Source organism: Pimephales promelas, chromosome 20 (genome assembly GCF_988280905.1).
Source record: "Pimephales promelas chromosome 20, fPimPro1.hap1.1, whole genome shotgun sequence".
In the NCBI taxonomy this organism is placed as follows: Eukaryota; Metazoa; Chordata; class Actinopteri; order Cypriniformes; family Leuciscidae; genus Pimephales; species Pimephales promelas.
The window spans coordinates 27,981,203-27,997,269 of NC_142788.1; the positions used below are offsets into that span (position 1 = coordinate 27,981,203).

The following is a 16,067-nucleotide window of genomic DNA, read 5'->3' on the forward strand; positions in this document are numbered from 1 at the left end:
TAATCCATTAAATTTGTATGCAATATGGACATTGTAATGTAAAGTGTTTTTTTTTAATTAGACGATTTTATCTGACAGTTTTGCTTGAGTGCGTGCAACAATTGCTTTAGAAATTCATTTCTGACTGAGTGGTTTGCAAAATTTAAATGCTCGTTTTTCATATGAGATGGTGCTGAAATATTTTTGCAAACTCTCTACAGCCTACTAATTGCACATAAATGTGCATCATTGCATTTCGTGCGCGTTTCAAATGTCCGTTTCGCATCATCCTCTCCCCTCGACGCTCTTTCTTCGTCAATGCTGTCCTTGCTTGAGCTTCGATAGTTTCTGCAAGAGACACAAATCCTGCTGGAGTTACAGACCTGAAGGTAAGGTCAAAAACTGGCTCTTTGTAAAATAATCACCTCTAGCTTAGCCTATATGCAGGCAGCATATCAGAATGCACATAAGATGATTAATGGATCGCATTATTATGGTGCACGTGAGTAGGCTACAGTACGATCTATAGATTAAGACTTTGAATTAGGCTATGCGATATGATTGTCGGTCACTGTATGGGACACCTTGCACCAGGTCAGGCGCCCCATGCATGTTTTTAATGACCCATGCAGAGCTGGTTAGTCCACACAGATTACTTGCTGAGGAAAGACAAAGCCAGACTCCTGCAGAAATCGATGTTCTTCTTGTGTTATTAGTTTGCAATGTTGTGCATTTGCTAGATGTTTTTTAATTTATGATAAATTAATTAGGCAATACTGCGATTGGTAAACATTTGTTTTTTAAATGAATGTGCATTTCATAAAATTGTGTTTCATTTAAATGTATTATAAATTAATTTATTAATTACATTAATTTAATATTTTATGATTATTTGTCTTCATTTCAATTTTTGTAATTTGAATGATTAATATGGCGATGGTCATATTTATTAAATTCGACCCGATCACTCTAAATACGTCTCTATAACACGCAATTTCGTGAAAATTAGTTTTTAATTTTACGTGCGTAGGATACGCATGGGTTGGTTTAGTCCTAGTGGTGTGGGGTGCGTGTGTATTATACGTTTGGGTAGAATTAGTGAACTGCGTATCAAATGCACGCGAAAACTGCACGTAAAAGCTAATTTTTGCGTATAAATTGCACGACAAAACTCAATGCGTGGTGTGCATGCAACCATTGTGTTTTTTTAGACCTGCAAGCCATTCTTGCCTCTTAATTGGATGTTCTTTTTTCTCTTGGTCTATTACTGGTACAGGTCTATTACTGGTCTTACTGGTCTATTACTGGTCTATTATTGGTCCTACTGGTCTACTAGACGAGTTTTTCACCTCATTGTTCTTAATGTCACTCTTCGTGGCAAATTATATTTTTGGCTATTGAAGTTATAAATGGCAAGTGACCTCATGGACTCATCTGTGAGGTGATTGTTTTAAGGTCGACTCAGAAGATCAGCGCCTTTAACCCGTTATATAAGTGGAATGAGAGCAAAGCTTTCCAGAACTCACCAGAACTTTGCTAATCCAGAGAAGCCTTTATATGTTAGAAACAACAAATTTATTGGATTGCATGTATGTTTGAACACCTATTATGAAGAAATAAGAGATATTGTGTTTGTTTGACCTTAAAATAAACACAATAGACATGGTGGGAATGGGCAATTTCTGCTGTCTTTGCAGTTGATGGACTTGAGGACATGCGTTTGGTTGAAGATGATGACTTTATCAAATACATCCACTCATTTTCAGAGGGATGCTCACCTTTGAGTTGGGTTTAGGTCTGTTTTAGACAAAATCCACCTTCTCCAAATATAATCCAGTTAAAACAACCAGATTTATGTACATAGATATTTCATTGAAATTGCCAAAAGAATCTCATAACTCACCTAAACTCAAACAAAACAACAACATAAGCATTAAGACGCACATCTACCTGTCTGTACACTGACCCGCCAAAACCTGATTAGTGTTTTCTGACAGCTGTCCTAAAGCTATGTAGGACAGCCCATGAGCAGCTGTGGAGTTTGTCAAGAGTTCGGCGCAGGTCAGTGACACTAAAACTAAAGCTGTTACAGTAGATGAACACACTTCAAGAGTGAAGCCGTCGACTGTCCGTCAGTAGCTGGAAAATGAGCGGACTTACGCTAGTTTCTGCTTTGCACCTGGAACCTTAAAGGATGCGAAAGAGTTTTTGATATTTCATCTTGATTTTGAATTGGTATTGGATTTATATTAGGAATCAGGCCTCATGGCTCCCGGACTGTTAGGGATTATTAGGGATTTGGCTTCGAATAAAGGTACATTCAAAAATCATTGATTTATTGCTCACTTTCTTTTTCGTAACAGATTGTCACAGATTGATCACAGACGTTGGTCCTTGTTGGTCACTTTATAAAGAGGTTTCTTCTTTTTTTATCTTTTTTCAGAAATCCCTGTAGAAGCTCACACAGAAATGGGGCGAAAGGAGGGCGACTATGATTGGAAAAAGAGCACGGATAACATCCAGGATGTGTTTGAATTTATGGAGGTGCTCGGATCGTAAGTACAACTTTACGTCCTCTTATAATTCATTGTAAAAATTGTGAAGGGTTTTAGAAACATCTTTTTTTTTCAGTAGGATGTTTCATTTTGGTGGGTAAGTTTACTGTCTCAAGTGCCATTTTATTTTAATGCAGTATAGCTTAAATTTACTTCCTACATGAGGCTGATTTTTAGATTTTAAAAAGTGTAAGCAAATTCTGTGCTAAATAGTATTATCATGCACATTAAATAAATTTTTATTATATTTTAAAAACCTCAAAGTTTGTATATTTTCCTGAGTATTTTAAACGTGTTAGAGACATTTTCCAGAAAGATGATTTTGAAAGAAGGATTGACCCAGATTGTTTCTTTCCTCGTTTTATTTCTCCTTTTGTCCCAAAGTCTGCTTGCCATGATAATGTTTGAATGAAACAACAGCGTGATTGTGCCGCTAGACGAAACGTCTGTCGCCATGGTTACCACGTCTGTCGCCATGGTTACTATGGCAGTAATAGCGGAAACCAGGGATAACGCGGATATGACGTCATTGACAGGCGTAGAATTTCTCTGAGATTAGAAATTTGATCTATAATGTTTGAATGAAACAACAACAGCGTGATCGTGCCGCTAGACGAAACGTCTGTCGCCATGGTTACTATGGCAGTCATAGCGGAAACCAGGGATAACGCGGATATTACGTCATTGACAGGCGTAGAATTTCTCTGAGATAAAAAATTTGATCTATAATGTTTGAATGAAACAACAACAGCGTGATCATGCCGCTAGACGAAACGCCTGTCGCCATGGTTACTATGGCAGTAATAGAGGAAACCAAGGAATAACGCGGATATTGTCACTGACAGACGTAGAATTTCTCTGAAATTAAAAATCTTTGGAAACTTTTAGGAGATCGTAAGTACAAAACTCCAGGAAATACATCACACTGTGGAAGTGACTTTTTGATATTTGATTGCATATTTTTATACATATTGTACCTTTTAAAAGTTCTCAGCCTGTAAAGCAGACAGCAATGACCCGGCCGTGTCATTGCGGGCGCAGAAAGCTGACTATACCGTGAGCTCAGCAGACACGAGCAGCTGCACATCGCCTTTGCTGACTGTCCAGCGATCACTAAGCAGAATAATGTTGCGTCCCTGAAGACAGACGCTATGAGATCAGTGCGAGCGTCACAATCATTTCCATTCGTTTCCATGTTTCACGGAAGCCTGTAACTAAAGAAATATACAGTGTGATCCAAAAGTGTGCATTTGATTGGCTGATGTGCATGTTGAGGGTGTGAGATTTATCCAGTGGCGTCTGGATGTGATTCAAGGGTAAAGCACAGGTTAAGACACTTCTAGACCGGTGTGTGTTAATCGCTTTGGCAGACAGGGAATAACAAGGATCACAGGGAACAGCTAACGGGATGGAAACAGCTTTGCGGTAATCTACTGGGCATGGCTTGCAATGTGCTGTCTATTACGATACGACCACGGTTTCCATGGAAATTATTATGCCGGATTAATTTCATTGATTAAGTCCCATTAATAGGGTAATAAATGTATCTAATAATTATGCAATTACAGTAAGAATTGCAATTTTTTTTATTACACGATATCTGAAATGTTGTTGAGGCATTATCTAATTAAATATTTAATTAGATTTATTTTGCATACATTTCCAGATCAGAATCATCAAAATAATTGACTCGATTACCAAAATAATCGAGTCACAGCCCTAGATTAGAAATGTTTTAAAATGCACCTGCATTGTGTGACTTTCAGATGAGTAAAAGACAATTCATATATTTTCTCATTGAGGATTTTTAAAGTGTTAAAATAATGTTTCGTCTCGTCTCATGAGACAAGTGTATCGGCACATCCCTAAAATCTACATGAATTGCAATAAAATAAACACGTGTTTTTCAGACTTTAGTGGAAAGAAAACATGCAATGAAAAGCCAAATAGTCCCAAATCTCTGGCTCTCCACTTTTTAATATTGTTGTTACTGTTTTCTTTTAAAATGGATAATTTTGCTTCTGTAGTTTGAGACCACAGTGTTATTTTAGTATCAAAATAGGATTATACTTTTTATAATAATGTAGAATTAGATTAGATTTCTATTTTCAATTTTTATTTAAATTTTTTTAGGGATTTTGTTTCAGGTTTTTTTGTACATCAAGTTAAACTAAATGAAAATGGGGCATGTTACCATGGCAATTAAATAAGTTTACATTCATATATATATATATATATATATATATATAAACACTTACAGTCCATACAGATCATGAAGTGAGATATGTAGTTTTTCAGCTATATACTTTCAAGCATAAACTGCTGTGTCTAGAGCTCTGTCACGACCTGCCCTTGCCTGTGGGTGTTACTGGCACCACTGGGGCATTATGGGCCATGGGGAGTTGAGCACAGTGGTTTCCTCTGACAAAAACAACCTGAATTAAACTCCCACAATCCCTCAGCAGACTTCCACTGGAGTTAACACCCATCAGGAAGAGTACGGCATCTAAAATTGGCTTGATCCAGAGATTCATGATGAAAAATCCTATTTCTATGTATTTCATTAGTAGTTTTCTCTTTTCATTCTGTGCACTGACCTTCAGTTTAAGCTGTATTTAGTTTTTAATTATTTATTTATCCATGCGTTTCATTGAAATCGTCAGTATTTAATGAATTCAGGACTTTCTAAAGACCGTAGGTGAAGGTTAACACACATCTCTGAGCTCTTGCATTCAATGCAGGAAATGTGTTGTGGGAATATGTGATCGATGCTGGCAGTGTGAGGACGTGTGCTTGTTTTGGTGACGCTCCGTGTGTGTGTGTGGGAGGACGAGATTGTGTGATGTAGCACTTCAGGCGTGATTTAAGCATTCAGTGCTATATCAAAAATAAATACATTTAACAAAAATATATATTTAACATTTAAAAATATTTATTTATGGAGTTTCAAACTTAAAACTTAGAATTTGAAGGAGTAAATGTTATTAAAATAGCACAGTTATTTTCAAGATATATTCTCTTAACGTTTTTTTTTAGATATTCTCGGAGAAATCTTAAAGCTGTGATCCTCTTTTCTTCTCTATTGTGACGTATATCCAGATGAAATTGCTTTTTGAACAGGAGCAAATGTTGGGTGGGGCTTAGTTTTGATGTGGTGAATTGATTGGTTTGCTATTGGTGGATCTAATATGAGTGACAGGTTGCCCCGCCCTCGTCATCAGAGAAGAGGGAGGGGAAGTTATTTTGATTAAAGATTACGAAGATTTAAAAATGATAGTAATGATGTGCACGGATAAATCAGTCCATTGATAAAATTGTCCATTTCTTGGAGACTTTAATGTCTTATACAGTTTTACTTCTCTGGTAAATTTTTCTTCGTCTGATCTTTTTATATGAATCAACACAAAAATGGTTGGATTTTTTTTTTTTTTTTCAAAAGCGCTGACAGGGAAAGAGTTGATGATAAGATGCTTAATCTCAGCTGCTTTTCTTTATAGCCTGTCTTATTCAATCAATCTAATGCTAATCGTAACCCATCGGAGGCAGTGCCAGGCGCCCTGGTTGCAGGACTGTGTTTGTCGAGGCTACCAGGCCATGAGTGTTTCCGTTGCGTAAGGAATTGCACTAATCCTCGTCCCAGGGCAGCTATTCCAGGTTACTTCTGAGGAGGGCATGGAGAAAATGAAATTAAGTGCTTTAGGTGATCTTCCAAAGCTCCCACAACCTGCCAACCATATTTTACTGATCGTTTAAACGACAATTAGTTTGTAAATTCAGAAAAAAATATTGCACTATGCTTAAATCTGTGCTCTGATTGGTTTCTCAGATGGTTGCTAGGGTGTTGCTAGGCATTTTTTACTTGTTTTATTCTCCAGACATTTAGCAAATTGATATGCGTTTACCTACAATTATAAAAATCAATTGCATTAATAGTGATTAATTCATAGCAGATATCACCTGGCCTCTGGTGGTTTGCAGTGTGTCTCGGCAGGGGTTAAAAACAACAACGGAAACGCTTAAATCACTTCATGTTTTCGCTCAGAATAACATCATCCCAGGTAATTGCACATTTGACCGTACCCTCATCTTTCTCTCTTTGCTTTCTCTAGGGGAGCGTTCTCAGAAGTCTTCATGGTGAAGGAGAGAAAAACAGGCAAGCTTTTTGCCATGAAGTGTGTGAAGAAGAAAAACAAAAGGGACCTCAACCTGGAGAATGAAATCGCTGTGTTGCGGATGTAAGAACAAAACCAGTTCTAGGCTTTAGCTATGAAATTACATTAGAAACTACATTAGAAATTCAATCCCAGCTTAGGACATTGAAATTATGGAAGCTCGTTTCCGCCATGGAATAAAAAAAAATGTCTCAATTGTTAGTTTATGTGTCGCAATTTGACTTTTTTACTCAAAATTGTGTTTCATATCACTGAATTTTGTGATAAAAACTCGCAATTGCAAGTTATAAAGTCTGAATTGTAATCTTTTTGCAATTGAGGGATGTGAACTCACATTCCTGAAACAAAAAAAGTCTGAATTGCGATATAAACTCGCTTATAATTTGGGTTTTATAACTTGCACTTTATGGGATTCTGAGAATAAAAAGCCAAAAAAATCGTTAATTGCAATTGCGAGTTTTTCTGACTTTTTGTGAAATTGTTTATCATAAACTTTACAAACAGAAAAAAAGTTTAAATTCTGAAGAAAAAGCTTAGATATTTAAGATAAAAAATTTAAATGACCATTTTTTATTATTAAATGTAATGTACATTATATATTAAAATATATTCATTTTTTTATTCCATGGTCTAAAAATGCTTATATATTGTAAATGCATTTAAAACAACATTTATCTGATTTTAAAACTGCATAACTGTATTTCCTTACACTAACTTCTTCATTTTTTTTTGTCTACAGGATCAAACACGAAAACGTGGTTTGCTTGGAGGATTTCTATGAGAGTCAGACGCATTACTACCTGCTCATGCAGCTGTAAGCATCATCCCTCACTGAAGCTATAAAGCTCTCTGTGTGTTTACAGCATGTTGTTAAATGTCTCGTATCCCGTCAGAGTTTCGGGTGGCGAGCTGTTTGACCGGATCCTGGACCGGGGCATGTTCTCAGAGTTGGATGCCAGTCGGGTTATCAAACAGGTCCTGGAGGCAGTCGGCTACCTGCACAAAAACGGCATAGTACACCGCGATCTCAAGGTACAGACACGACCACACACACACACGCCTGCATGCATCTATGCAGATAAAGACTTTGAGGTTCTCTCTTTAGCCAGAGAATCTGCTCTACTACAGCTCTGATGAAAACTCCAAGATCATGATCAGTGATTTCGGCCTCTCGAAGATGGAAGAGCATGGCGTCATGTCCACGGCCTGTGGGACTCCGGGATATGTCGGTGAGAATGATAGCCAATGACGGCCAGTGAATGGCAGCTGGTTTTGATTCGCCCTGATGAATCGTGCTCTAAAACCAGAGACATTCCCGAAAATAAACAAGTGTATGTATTTGTCTTTCCTCTCAGCCCCTGAAGTGTTGGCTCAGAAACCCTACAGCAAAGCCGTCGACTGCTGGTCTATTGGAGTCATCACCTATATCCTGTAAGTGTGTCATTTCTAAGAAAACTGATTTTGGATAAAATGCACTCCACACTACCAAGTGAGTTGGACTGTAAACAGCACTGTTATTTACCGAGAGTGATAAACATTAAGCTTTAGGTTTCCAAATTAAAAACCTGGCATCAGTTTATCAAAACCGACAGATTAGCGAGGTCATTTGTCTGTGCTGGTTAAGGTCACAGAATACATGGGATAATGCAGGGCTCTCAGATACACAGCGCCCCCTGGTGGAAATCGTCATTTATTTGATTACGCTTTATTTCAATAGTCCACTGTATACATTCTGCTAACTGTAAGTGTCTTTGCAACTACATGTCAACTAACTCTCATAATTAGAGTATTTGTAAAATTATAGGGTTGGTAAAATAAGCTGATATGTACTTTCAAATTTACAAGACAGTACTAACTAATACTCAAATGACTGGTAGTTGACATGCAACGTTACTTATTGTGGGGCATCAATATAAAGTGTTTTGCTTTATCTTCACAGTCTCTGTGGATATCCTCCATTCTATGAAGAAACCGAGACTCGTCTGTTTTCTAAAATCATGAAGGCGCAGTACGAGTTCGACTCGCCCTTCTGGGATGATATCTCTGAGTCTGGTGAGCATCCAATAATACAACCATTCTTTACTTTTTTACTGCTATCAGGTTGATCTCAACCTCCCTTGGGATTCTGTGAAACAAACCTGTAACCTCATGTATAATTATTATCTCTCTAGCAAAGGACTTCATCCGCAACATGATGCAGAAGAATCCTAAGGTGCGTTACGACACAGAACAGGCTCTCCGACACCCCTGGTGAGTGACCCCAGGACACATTTAATGCTCAGACGCTGCTCTTTCAAAGCCTTAAAGGGATAGTTCACCCAAAAAATATGAATGAATGAATCTCATTGGCGCAAGCTTCTGTTTACCAAATTTGAATGCACTACAAATGCATGTTCGATGATCTATGTTTATGTAAATAAAAGCCTGAATTAAATCTGTTCATAAAGCTGTTGTGACTCTTCAGAAGTCTTGGATTTCATATGGATTTGTTTTACGATTTCTTTATGAAGAGATTTCATTAAAAAAATATCTTAATTTGTGTTTCGAAGATCTTACGTGTTTAGAACGACATGAGGGATAGTGAATCATGACAGAATTTTCCTTTTTTGGGTGAACTATCCCTTTAACAAATGTCTGCTTAGTTTAATTAATGTCTCAGAAAAAAGAAAAAAAGTGTTTTTTGAACCTTTATAGTATATAGTATAGCGCAGATCAGTGTTGTTAACTAAAACTATAAAAATAGACTTTAGAAATTGAAACTAACTAAAATGTGTATATTAGATGAAATATGAAAAAATAAAACAAGCTGTAAATAAAAAAAAAAACTAAATAGAAATATTTAAAAAACACAAAAACTAATAAAAAATGACAAAACAAAATTACCAAAACTTAAACTGAAATGAAAATAAAACAGAATAGAAAAATAATGAAAAATATTTATAATATTTAAAATAAAATATGATTGTATTATTATATCACTAAAAGAACATAATTAATAATTCCCCTCTTAATTTGATTAGAAATATTGAGTTTGTATTGATATCTCCAACTCGACTTGATATTAAAAGTCTCTGTTTGCTCTCTGAAAGCCACAAATCACCAATGAGATCAACAGTTGTTAGATTAAACTTCTTCCTGTCTTAAAGTCTGGTTAAAAGAGGAAACAAAATCCTCCTGTTTTCCACTAGCTCTGGTTTTAAATCCAGCTTTGACCTGCAGGATTATAGGAAAGACGGCCCGGAGTCAGGACATCTACCACTCCGTCAGTGAGCAGATCCAGAAAAACTTTGCCAAGTCCAAGTGGAAGGTAAAGTCATGTTTCATAACTATGGTTGGTGTTTGTCTCCTGTGGTTTAGTCTCAGTTGGGTTTTTCAGATGATCTCTGGTCTGATTACACAATTTAAGTCATTGATTTGGTCATCCGTCCGGCCTATAATTGCTCCATATCTGGAACAGACCAGTTTCAGTTAGTTTTAGTGATCTGATTTATGCTTGAAGACATCTGAAGGTGTCCTTGTCAAATCTAATTAGTGGCCTAGAAATTAAAATATATTTTGGAAACACTTCAAGGCTTTATATAACAAATTGGCTTTTTGGATTTAAACAGACAAATGCTTAAGCGTCTATGATTGGGTCATTGTTGCAGTGATTACTGTGTTTCTAGCATGTTATATGTTTGGCAACAGAAATTAAAGGAGTAGTTCACTTTAAAAAAAACTTTTGCTGATAATTTACTCACCCCCATGTCTTCCAAGATGTCCATGTCATTCTCTCTTCAGTCGAAAAGAAATTAAGGTTTTTGATGAAAACATTCCAGGATTTTTCTCCATATAATGGACTTCAATGGGAACCAAACGGTTCAAGGTCCAAAAGACAGTTTCAGTGCAAACTGCAAACTGTTCAAAGGGGTTTAAACGATTCCTGACGATGAATAAGGGCCTTATCAAGCGAAACGATCACTCATTTAATAAATAAATAATAAAGTTTAAGTTTTATAAGCTCAAATGTTCGCCTTGATCTGTACTGCGATTCACGTTCGTGACTCTCCTATTCAAACTCGTTCATCAAAATGAATGAATCTTTTTCCGAGTCAGTTTGTTCAAATGACTCGGTAAAAGAATCGTTCATTTTGATGAACGAGTTCGAACAGCAGAGTCACAAACGCACGTCTGGAATCATTTAAAGCCCTTTGACCAGTTTGCAGTTTGCACTGAAACTGCCTTTTGGATCTTGAACCGTTTGGTTCCCACTGAAGTGTATTATATTATATGGAGAAAAATGCTGGAATGTTTTCATCAAAAACCTTAATTTCATTTCGACTGAAGAAAGAATGACATGGATATCTTGGATGACCATTGGTACTAAAAAATGTGGTTTCGTTCTTCCCTGCACTATACTGACTGTCTAAAATCCTGATCTCGTCCCTCCAGCAAGCCTTCAACGCTACAGTGGCCATTCGCCAGATGAAGAAGCTGCAGCTGGCCCACTCTGAGGCCTGTCTGCAAAACATCCCTCCTCCAACTGTGCCTGAGATCAAGGTCATCGCAACATCCACACCTGAATCCGTCCGAAAGAAGCAGATCGCCGAGACCCCACAACCAAACGGCCACGTGCCCAGTCATCAGATGAACGCGTCGTCCGGCTCCACCGAGGCAACGAGTCAGTACCACCCGATGCGAGTCAGTCACAGCGAGACCACTCATGTCGGGACCCTAACCATTGCAGAGAAGGGCAAACATGTGTATCACTCGGAGCCAGCTGATCTAAATGGGTATGTGTTTGTGTCTTTGTTTAGTACAAAAACATTTGTGCTAAAACTCTAACTCTCGAAAATTGAAACTCAGCCGTATTAACATATGTGACCCTGGACCACAAAACTAGTCACAAGTCACACGGGGATATTTGTGGCTGTAGCCAACAATACATTGTGAGGTCAAAATTATAATTTTTTCTTTAATGCCAAAAATCATAAGGATATTAAGTAACGGATCATGTTCCATTAAGATATTTTGTAAGTTTCCTAACATAAATATATAAAACATTTATTTTTTGTGAGTGAATGCAGCACAATCACCATTTTCTCAATGTTTCGATTTATTTTTTTAAAAATTTTTTTGCATCCTCAGTTTCTAGATTTTCAAATAGTTGTATCTCAGCCAAATATTGTCCTATCCTAACAAACCATACATCAATAGAAAGCTTATTTATTCAGATTTAATATAGATAGATATATATATATACAAAAAAAATTAAACATCTGACTGGTTTTGTGGTCCAGGCAGGGTCACATATGATCTCCTGTGTTTAGCCTACATACTGATCCTGATGAAAAACAAAATTCTTAAACCAGCCTAAACTAGTTTTCTGGTTTTCTGGTAGGTTTAGGGGTGGGGTTAAGGATCAGGGGTCGGAGCTGGGTAGGTTTAGTGGTGGGGTTAGGGATCAGGGAGTGGAGCTGGATAGTTTTAGGGTGGGGTTAGGGATCAGGGGGCGGAGCTGGGTAGGTTTAGGGGTGGGGTTAGGGATCAGGGGGTGGGGCTGGTTAGGTTTAGGGGTGGGGTTATGGGTCAAGGGGTGGAGCTGGGTAGGTTTAGGGGTGGGGTTAGGGACAGGGGGTGGAGCTGGATAGGTTTAGGTGTGGGGTTATGGATCAGGGGGTGGAGCTGGGTAGGTTTAGGGGTGTGTTTAGGGTCAGTTCGCCAAAAGCTGTTACAACACAATTTAAAGTTAATGTGCTATTCATTACCAATTTTCTGTGTTGTTATTGTTAACTAAAACTATATCTTTTTTTAAAAATTAATTAATTAAAAATAGAGCTTAAATGAAATATAAATATTAGATATTTATACAAAATAGAGATGTTGAGTAGCCTACTAAAATGACTAAAACAGAAAATACAAAAAAACATAAAAACAACAAGAATTTTATACAAAACTTTAAAATATTAATAAATACTATAATTGCAGATAAATAATACACTGCCTATAACTTTCCCCTCTACAATCTGAAATATGTTTGAGTGAAACTGTGAAAAATGTGCTACATTATTTGCTTGTATCCATTGATTGATTTACTTTAAATTCTTCAGGTACGCAAAAAGAAGCTCCAACCGAAGAGGGCCGAACCTCCAGACTGGCGTTTGCTCTGTCATGTGATTTGGATGCATTGAAATTATGTGATTTTTGACAGGTAAAGCTGACAGCTTGATTGTTAAATAACACATACATACGCATATATATATATGCTACATGCCTCACTTTCTGATGCTGGCTACAGGTCTGTGACCTTTCACCCAGCACTGGCTGCTTTCTGTGGGCAGGTCCTCGGCTCTGGTCAAGAGTGTCTGCAAGACAGATGGCCACCGGCCCACACCGCTCTGAAATACTGAAGTTTAGAGGAGTAGTGCCTCTGTATCTTCACACACACACACACACACGCTCACAGAGCACAAAAACAGCCTGTCACACACTCATGATGACACAGTATCCCTGTAAAAGCAGATAGAGTTACACTTTAAGTGCTGAAACTCCAATTTTGTATTTTCCCTTGAGGAAGTTAATATGTCTGTATTAAAACGTTTAGAGCAAGGGTCCGTGTTACTGGACGCTTGTGTGAGGAGTATTAAATATGTCCTTTTGTAATGCATGGCTAGTTTGTAATGTGCAAAAACATTTAGCTTCACTGTAAGCTGTAGCGATCCATATTAGATTGTACGTCTCTGGAATAAGAAACTACCCAACTGAAGTTCCAGCCTTTCTAATGATTTGTTAATTAGTTTTTTTTGTGGTAATTTAACTAGAATGGTTTATTTTTCTAATGAAGAGATTATTATTGTATGTTTATCCATTATATATTTTTGTCATAATGAAGCAGATTAAAATGATTTAACGCCTTTTCCCACCACCATTATAAAACTATAGCCCTTGTTTTGTGCACTATATTGCAGTAATATGTGACACACAAGAACTTCACTGTTAGAAATACTGTATTGTGACTAATTATCTTGAAAGGGATTATAATATAGTTTCCTCTGAACTACAGAAAGGGTTAATGCTTGTGTAGGCTGCTATACTGTCAATGCATTTTACGAATAAACCATCAGTCACTTACATTTTTCTTACAGGTCTAATATTTGTACTTTTTGCATCCTTAGATCGAATTAAAGAGGCCATATGAGCTTTCACAAAGTCTTGATTTTGTTTTTGGTGTCTACTAGATTAGATTTTCATGAAAACACTTTACCTCCCTCATGTTCTCCAATGTTGCAGCTCCTCTCCTCCCGGTCTGTCTGTAATACTGTTTAGTTCCTGTCTCTATGAAGCCCCTCCTTTTAAAAAGCACACTGTGCTCTGATTGGTCAGCTGGACCGGTGTGGTGTGATTGGTCAACCGCTTGTGGAATGTCCCGCCCCTTACCATAAAAGTCGAGTTTCAGCACCATAGGTATCTATATAAAGGCTAGATATCTCGTCCGCGCTGCTGGCCAATGGCGGCCATCTTGTCACAGGCAGCTCGCTCACTGGTAACATTGTTTTAATGCTGCATGTACTTTTTAAATCACCGTAACTTGCTCAATTTTCTACCGATTTTCAAACGGTCTGGTTTGTTATAAACGGCAGAGATGTAGTTATGATACTGCATATTTATGAATAATAAGTGTATAAATAAATAATCATCCAGAATTATAGCCACGTTAATAACGTTTGTAAGAAACCAAACCGTTTGTAAATCGGTCAAGATTTCAACGATATAAGAGTATTTCTTACATCAGATACCACAGAGCCCGCCAGAAAGCCTGTCTGTGACAAGATGGCCGTCGGTGATGACGATAAATAATCCGCCGTGAGACATCTAGCCTTTATATCTATGTTCAGCACACTAAGTAACTCAAACACGGCATTTGCGTAGGGCTGGGGCAGAAATGATTTAAAGGGTTAGTTCACCCAAAAATGAAAATTAAGTCATTAATTACTCACCCCCATGCTGTACCAACCCCGTAAGACCTTCGTTCGTCTTCGGAACACAAATAAAGATATTTTTGATTAAATTTGAGAACTGTATAACTACCACATTGGCTCCTAAGGGACTGCCTCTTGACGGCCCAGAAAGTCAATGAAGAAAATGTTTAAATATCTCAAGTGACTACCGTGGCTCAACTATATGTTTATCAAGCGACGCGAATACTTTTTGTGCGAAAAAACAAACAAAAACGAGTTTATTCGACTATTCCTTTTCTTCCTTGTAGGCCAGAACGAGACTTCCTTATAGATTTCCAAGACGCATGCGCGAGAATTGCGATCTGAAGTAGTGTAAGCTGGTGTGAGCAGATCGCAATTCTCGCGCATGCGTCGTGGAAATCTAAGGAAGTCTCGTTTCTGGCCTACAAGGAAGAAAAGAAATAGTCGAATAAACTCGTTATTTTTGTTTGTTTTTTCGCACAAAAAGTATTCGCGTCGCTTGATAAACATATAGTTGAGCCACGGTAGTCACTTGGGATATTTAAACATTTTCTTCATTGACTTTCTGGGCCGTCAAGAGGCAGTCCCTTAGGCAGCCAATGTGGTAGTTATACAGCTCTCAAATTTAATCAAAAATATCTTCATTTGTGTTCCGAAGACGAACAAAGGTCTTGCGGGGTTGGTACAGCATGGGGGTGAGTAATTAATGACTTAATTTTCATTTTTGGGTGAACTAACCCTTTAAATGAGGAATATTGTGACACGTTCGTTCCCGGAAGAAAGCTCAACATTACAATGGAGGCGTTTGAGTGTGACTTTGTAGACCTTTTTCATGTTTAAACAGCAACATTAAACACTAAAAAAAAAAAACTAAAATAGCTTCTCTTTGCCGCCTGTTATTTTCAGACTTTATTTTTTGCTGACATTACATTCAAATATTGTGACAATTGAAACTTTTAGATGTTCCCAGTAAACAAATAATGACTGCCCTCAATCCCGTGTCTGACCTGTAGATGTTATGCAGGTCACTCACCTGAGCTCAGATTAGCACGAGACTTTAGTCATCTTACCGCTGAATGGGTACTAATGCATGAGGACACACTGACACCGCTGACATTATGATGGGTCTTACTGTCATTTATTGCCACCTGTTTACTGAAGATGTGCTAAAAAATTTAAAAAGTAAATATTTGGCTTTTTTACATTACAGGGCATGTTTCAACGTTTAATTGAAATCATTCAGGGCGTAGGCATTTTAAAATGTTCACTCGTACGGCATGTGTGCATTTATTGTAAATGTTTCATTAAACAGCATTTTTGTGCGTCCAGTCTTAATTGTCACGTGATCCTTCAGAACATGTCAAAATTGGTACTAACAAATCCTGTTCTTGTTCTCCAGTAGC

At 37.5% G+C, this 16,067-nt stretch overlaps 1 protein-coding gene across 1 annotated transcript; it reads left to right on the plus strand.

Moving 5' to 3' along the window:
• Positions 1–235: 235 nt before the first annotated feature.
• camk1gb (calcium/calmodulin dependent protein kinase IGb) lies at positions 236–13,901 on the plus strand. The gene is made up of 13 exons (XM_039651772.2): positions 236–368; positions 2,423–2,534; positions 6,644–6,769; positions 7,446–7,520; positions 7,600–7,738; positions 7,812–7,935; positions 8,062–8,137; positions 8,646–8,758; positions 8,878–8,956; positions 9,926–10,013; positions 11,138–11,478; positions 12,796–12,896; positions 12,984–13,901. The coding sequence occupies exons 1-12, from the start codon at positions 251–253 to the stop codon at positions 12,860–12,862; spliced, it is 1,458 nt and encodes a 485-aa protein (XP_039507706.1). The 5' UTR covers positions 236–250; the 3' UTR covers positions 12,863–12,896; positions 12,984–13,901.
• The last annotated feature ends 2,166 nt before the right edge of the window (positions 13,902–16,067 follow it).